The 6,540-nt window shown below is 38.1% G+C and overlaps 1 protein-coding gene across 2 annotated transcripts in view; it reads left to right on the forward strand.

The window, feature by feature from the left end:
* IARS1 (isoleucyl-tRNA synthetase 1) overlaps positions 1-6,540 on the forward strand; it is a 96,406-nt gene that overhangs the window by 57,249 nt on the left and 32,617 nt on the right. For both annotated transcript variants that reach the window (XM_019620004.2, XM_010718400.3), the window contains exons 20-21: positions 1,866-2,013; positions 4,292-4,412. In XM_019620004.2, the coding sequence (XP_019475549.1) occupies positions 1,866-2,013; positions 4,292-4,412 (269 nt within the window). The remainder of the gene's footprint in view (positions 1-1,865; positions 2,014-4,291; positions 4,413-6,540) is intronic.

Raw genomic sequence — 6,540 nt, forward strand, 5'->3', positions numbered from 1 at the left:
TCCCATGTAGAAGTTGGTGTGAGTATCTTTGCAGGAACGATATCACAAGGCAGCAGTCTCCTAGCATTCACCTGTTGTAAGGCAGTGTAGGTCTGCTGTATTGAAAACCAAAGCAAACAAAAGCCTGTAGCCTTGGTCAGCTACTTTGCCTTTACTTTCTTGTTGTAAGAGATAATGTGACTTCTCAAAGTCAGGTTCTACAGAGTGCTGCTGAGGTGAGTTCAGCTTTTAATGGATACTTCAGAGTTGGGATTAGTTTTATGTTGCTTCCTCCTGTGATGGTAAACAGTGGAGGCAGTTTGTAGTGCTCTTTGTTCCTAGATTCCTTAACTGCCAGCCAGCCTGGAAATGGATTCTGCCTGAGTGCCAGAGTAGCTCTCAGATTAGGACCGAAGTTATGTTTGAGTTATCAAACAAACAAATGATAAGCACGTATACAAATGGCCATAGGAGGTTTGGTTAAATGCATGTTTATAAATTCTGATTTCACATGAGGACTGACTGGTTCATCTCTAGTTCATTATCGTGTCTAATTGTTCTCTGCTTCTGTCAATCCATAATCTGACTTCAGCTATCATGTTTAAAAATACTTTTTTTTTTTTGGAATATGTTTCTGAAAATGCCCATTTCTATTCTGCTGATCTTCCTGCATTATTGTCTGTTTGCTCAGACAGCTCTCTTTTTGTGTACTTATTTTCATGCAGGGAGCCGTCTCTGGAGGAGTTTATGGTCTGATATTCTTGAATGCGCTGTGTCAGACCACATTAAGTTTTAAAACCTCCTAAAAGAAGTGTCTGTGAAGATGGATTAGTTTAGAATCATGATTTTTAATGTTGAGAAAACATAAGGAAATGAGTTAATAAATTCATTTTTATGTCTCCTAAAAGTGTTTTATTTATTTTGAACTTGGAAAGTTAAATGAAATATATTTAAATCAAGTTCTTATTTAAGTTTTATGATACCTGAGTAAGATCTGTTTTTTTCTTCAGTTAACTTGATAGACACCAATTTGTCTCGGGAATAAAATGGGTGATCTGTGAAGGTGTTGTGAGGTTTGGTTTTGTTTTTTTGGGTTATTATTATTATTATTTTTTTTTTGCAAACTCAGTAAGGAAGCCAGGGATGTGTGCTGGGGAGCTGCTGGCTTAAGAGACACTGATGCTAGGAGGATCTTGCTGGGCAGAGCAGATTTCATGCATCCTTGGCTGAAGGCACTCTGGTTCTGACAGAGGCTGCTTGTGGAAGAGCCAGGTTCATCTGAATCCTCTGCTTTGCTCTTTCAGAGCTACTTCTGGAGCTTAGGCACGTTTGTACTTGCAAGAGGCAAATCCTTGTTCCTCTTTTTGGGCTAGTTTTCTTGGTGACATTAATTTCTGCTGTTTTACTGATTTGTCTGTTCTGCCTTGCTCCTTAGTCCTCTGTTTGCATTGGACCTGAAGGTTTTTCTAACTAGCAAAATTATCTAGGTGGAGTAAAAAGCACTGTCGTTGTCAAGGGAATAAAATATCAGGTGGTCTTCTAAAGATGAACACTTAATCTTTTATATTCACTGCTTGTTTTGATACTGTGATAGCTTCAGACTACCTGTTGGCACTCCAATTAACTTCTAGAATATAAAGTAAAATTTAAATTCTGATTCAAAATCAGTATGCAGCATTATAAAAGTAATCCTGTGGTACTAGGAAGTAAATTGCCTTATGTTCAGAATTTAACTTGGTTACAGAATTGTCCTTTTCAGGGCTCTTAGTAAGAGGCTACTTATTTGAGTATCTTTCTCTTGCTGTGCAGCTCTTAGAATTCACTGTATGCTTACACATTTTTGTTACTGTATGCAGTCTTAAGCATTTAAATGTTCTCGTTTTCAGGTTATATCTTATCAATTCTCCAGTGGTAAGAGCAGAAAACTTGAGATTTAAGGAGGAAGGAGTAAGGGACGTACTGAAGGATGTCTTCCTGCCCTGGTACAATGCATATCGCTTTCTAGTTCAGAACGTTCACATCCTGCAACATAAGGTATGGATATCTCAAGCATGGTAATGCCAACTAGAAGGGTTTTGTGCACCTTCCCCTCTTACTGTGGAGCAGCATCAGAGAGATTTAGGTTTGCAGAGAGCTCTTTATAGATTGCCTGGTCCTGAGCCTCTTACTCAAAGCAAGGCTGACTTCCAAGATAGTTCAGATTGCCTGCACTCACACTGCGAGTTCCTCTGCTCTGAGAACATTGCTTAATAGCGCACAGGTTTAAAACAAATAGAGTTTCAAATAAGTAATGAAAGGAAAGGCATTTTCAGCAGCAGCTGCTGTGACAATTTCTTGAACGAACTCATGTACTGTAACTTTAATTATGAATCCGCATAAAAGTATTTAACTTGGGAATACTTGATACAGTACATAAGCCACAGCAATATGTTTGCCTTCTGTGATGTGACAGTTAATTATTTTTAAAAATTAAATGTAACTTAACAAAAGAAATGGAAAGAAAGGTAAATCATTTGCAATAATGCTTTGGACTTGTAGATTAAATTTGAAGTAAAAATGCTGGATAGAAGCATAGTTTCTATGCCTCTAAATGAAAGCAAGATGAGTATTTCCTGTAGTAATATTTCTTCTAAATTGAAGACCTTGCATGTATGTTGTATAGGTTTTGTTGAAACCATTTTTATTTTTTTTCAGCTAAAATTAGTGATAAAGTTTCCAGCTTGCTTGTGCAGACTTGCATGGGAGTGGGGAAAAAAGTCCCAACCTTGCAGTACACACGAGATTACAGTGGCAGTTTAATCACTTTGGAGAGCTGCCATTTGAAGCCATAAAGGCAGCTGACTTCAATAAATAATACAGTAAATGGCTGACTTAAATAAATGACTTTATCTTTTTAACAGCCCCTTTTGGGAAGAAAGTCTGGTAGCTTCAGAGCCTAATATTTAATGAATCTTTTCTCAAGATCCCTAGACAGCATTTATCAGACAACCTTGTGCATTGCCCACAAATAGATTTCAGCTTTTGTTTAACCTTTGAATTATCTAATGTGTGCTTTGCTGTGTTTTGCTATGATCCCATTAAATCTTGCAACTAGAGGATGGAAGACCCCAGTGGAAAGTCCAGGTGCTTAAGCAAATAGCTTTGGTGATTCAACAGATATACGTTGTATTTATAGGCAATGAAACAGTTTCTTTGCATCAAATTAGGCAAAATAATGAGCTATTGGAGCTGATACTGCTTAAATTGGATTTAATGCTCAGGTTTTAACAACTTTTTTCATTTTATTCTACCTCCTGTAAGAAACTACAATTTCATTGTCCTGGGTGAAGTCTAATAATAGATTTCTGCTTACTGTAATTACCTCCATAATTGAAGTTGGTTTAACGATTGCTGACTTAGCTCTGGGATTGCTGCATTTCTGGGTGCACAGATATATTTTTATTCTAAGAATCTTTTCCTTTACGCTGCGTAAGTGGATGCATAATTATTGGGCTAAATAATCCAAGCAGAATTTTTACCTGGATTCTGAGGGAAGGCAAAGTTCAAAGATTTCTAAAACCCAACAGCAACTACAAATTAAAACCAACAGACCTCCCTGCCTCGTTTTTAGCTGGCTATAACATATGCCTGGAGGTGAGACGGTTCATGCACTTGGCACTGTTCTTTCTTATGGCCTTGCTTACAGTATCCTGCAGAATCTGTGAAGTGTTATAAAATTTCTTGGATGGGTGCAAACATTGCTGTTCTGGTAAACAACAGAGCACACTGTTGGGATGCCTAAAATTCTACCCGCGTTGTTTGCTTTTCTTACTGGGGATTGTTACTTTCTTCTGTTTTTCACCCTGCTGAAATTGTGATGTGATCTTAAAAATTATATCTTTTAAATGTCATTCCCCCAAGTACAATTCATCTTGGTCATTATATTTCTTGTAAACATTTCAGAGCTCTAGATAAGAGTGATGTAAATTCAAGAGACCTACTCTGAGTCTGGGAGCTGTGATTTACACTGCAAGCAGGGAAGGAACTGCTGCATGCTGTTGTGTGCTGTGCTACATTTTGTCTGCTAAACAGATGCAAATAACAAGGCTCCTTTGCAGCTGGGAGTGTTGAGTGGTGAGATCAGGAGCAGTGGAAGTCCAAGTTTTCTTTGGTTATTTCTGTTGTTATATCTTTCTGGAATTTAATTTTCTCTCTTAGGAAATGGTGTAACACAGCAAAGGTGACAAGGTAGTTGGGACTGACAGGTGGTTTGATACAAAGATTTGAATATAAATCCTTATGACTTGAAAATGTGTTTTTATGTTGATGATAGGATGAGGGAAGAGAATTCCTTTACAATGAGAACACAGTTAAGGAGAGCAATAACATCATGGATAAATGGATTCTTTCTTTCACCCAATCGCTCATTCAGTTCTTCAAAGCTGAGATGGCAGGTATGCGTGTGTTTGGTGGGGTGAGTTGAATTTTTGATCAGAGAATGAGCCATTCCATCCACAGACTTCCACGTTCTACTTGAGATGTATGGGTAAAACTGGGTACTGTGTAATATATCAAATGCAGTTTCGGTGGGTGTTAACACAGATTTTGCTACGCTGAGATTTTGAAAGGTAGGGAGGCACTTCTGTCACAGCTAATCCTGTCAATTTGGTGCTGCAGCTTCTGGCTATAACTTCTAAAGTGCTTGGGACAATTGATAGTACTATAACAGTAGCTAAAAGATGGCAGTGAAGAGGAAGTGAAATAGCATTTGGGGAAGCTGCAAAAAAGAACAACCAAGCCAAAGTTCCCAGTGATTAAATCAGCTAAAAATATTTTTGAGCAGTACATGGGTGTGAGGGAACAATCTTTTCCTTACATTGTTGCATGGAGAGGATTTATTTGTAATCATACTGAGAAATCTGTAAAGCAGGGCAGAATTTGCTAGGATACCACTTAGCTTTAAAAAGATCCTTGCTTTTTTTTTTTTCTTCTGCATATGTTGTCTTTTTGATCATCTCGTAACTCTTAATATTGTATGTAGACTGTTTAAATTGCCTCTGAAGTAGTCAGATTCAGCAAGCTTACCACCTTGTTGATGAAATCATGATCTAATCAAGTTTGGGGATCTTTAAAGGCCCTGGATTCCTTAGCATTGGAAGGGAGGTGGCTTTTGTCATTGTAGTCACTATTTATGAGCAAACGAGTGGGGCCCCCCCCAATTCCAATGATCTGAAGTTGCCCTCAGAAGAATTTTTAGAAGCCTTCCACAGGTGTACTTAGGTCTGAGGAAAGAAGGCATTAACGAGGTGATAGATAAAGCTGGGGTTAAGGATACAGGACAATCCTCTTCTGCATCAATCCTCTCTTGTGTTCCCTGTCGTAGACTGGCGTGTTCACTCTCACCAAGAAGTTAAATGTGATTATCTTGCTACAGTAAATCAAGCTTGTTATTTTGGTAATAAAACTTAGATGAGGTCATCTAAAAATAACTCATTAAAGGAAAAGAATCCTCAAACTACAAAGGACTGAGTTTTGTCTGTCTGCTAGAAACGTGAGTTCTTCCTGTGAGCCACCTTCTTACCAAGTGATGGTGGTGTGCGTTGAGTTTCATGTGTTACCACAAAAAATTGAGCCTATCCAAGTTTTCATGCTCCTTGTAGGAAGGAAAACATTCTTAGGGAGAGTGGAAAGTATGTGTGTACCTGAGATCTTGGATTGGTATGGAATTGGGACGGAAATAGTATTTGTAGGAAGATGATGGCAGCTAGAAGCTAGAGATCTGCTCTGAGTTTTTAGGGAAAGTGGAAGCTAATGAAAAGGGTGTTTCCAGGCTAACTTGAATCTCTTGTGAAATGTGTACTGTTCCTTACTGCTTTTCTAGCTAGTTTCCTAACTCCATAAATCACAGTTAGAAAAGAGCTGGGTGTTTGCCCACAGAGCTGTGAGTGCCCAAGGATGGGCTGGAGGGGGCCCTGGGCTGCCTGATCTGATGGGGGGAGACAGCCCATGGCAGGGGTTGGAACTGGGTGGGCTGTAAGGGCCCTTCCAAACTAAGCCATTCTGTAACTTCTCAGAAACACAGATTCCCCTATAAATAATTTCTTCCCTATCACAGCGTGACTCTCCTGAGGGCTTCTTTTTTAGGTTTAAATACCAGCACTCTACCTTAAAGACATCTCTATTTTAGAAAATGCAATGACAAGTGTAACAAAGCTCTTAAAGATCCATTTTATTTCAGTAGTTGTTTGAGTAATGGAATTGATTCAAAATTGGGATTAAAAAGCAAGGAGTTTTTTCAAGAAGTTATGTACAAGTTCAACTTAAACTAAGTAATATTTAAGCATTCAAAGTTTTAAAAAAAAACAAAACACACATTCTTGTGAACAACTCAAGGTTTTTCTCATTGCAGTATGATGCTATATATAAGCTTCTTTCTTTTCTTTTTTTTTTTTTTTGGGTGGTCATTCTCCATGCTTTCATGTTGCACTGAACTTGAAAATACATTTATATTTATCTTCTTACCTTGTCAGGCTTGCTGTTACTTTGTTCTTTTCTACTGTATTTCTTGGAAAACAATTAAAA

Source organism: Meleagris gallopavo, chromosome 14, assembly GCF_000146605.3.
Source record: "Meleagris gallopavo isolate NT-WF06-2002-E0010 breed Aviagen turkey brand Nicholas breeding stock chromosome 14, Turkey_5.1, whole genome shotgun sequence".
Taxonomy (NCBI): Eukaryota; Metazoa; Chordata; class Aves; order Galliformes; family Phasianidae; genus Meleagris; species Meleagris gallopavo.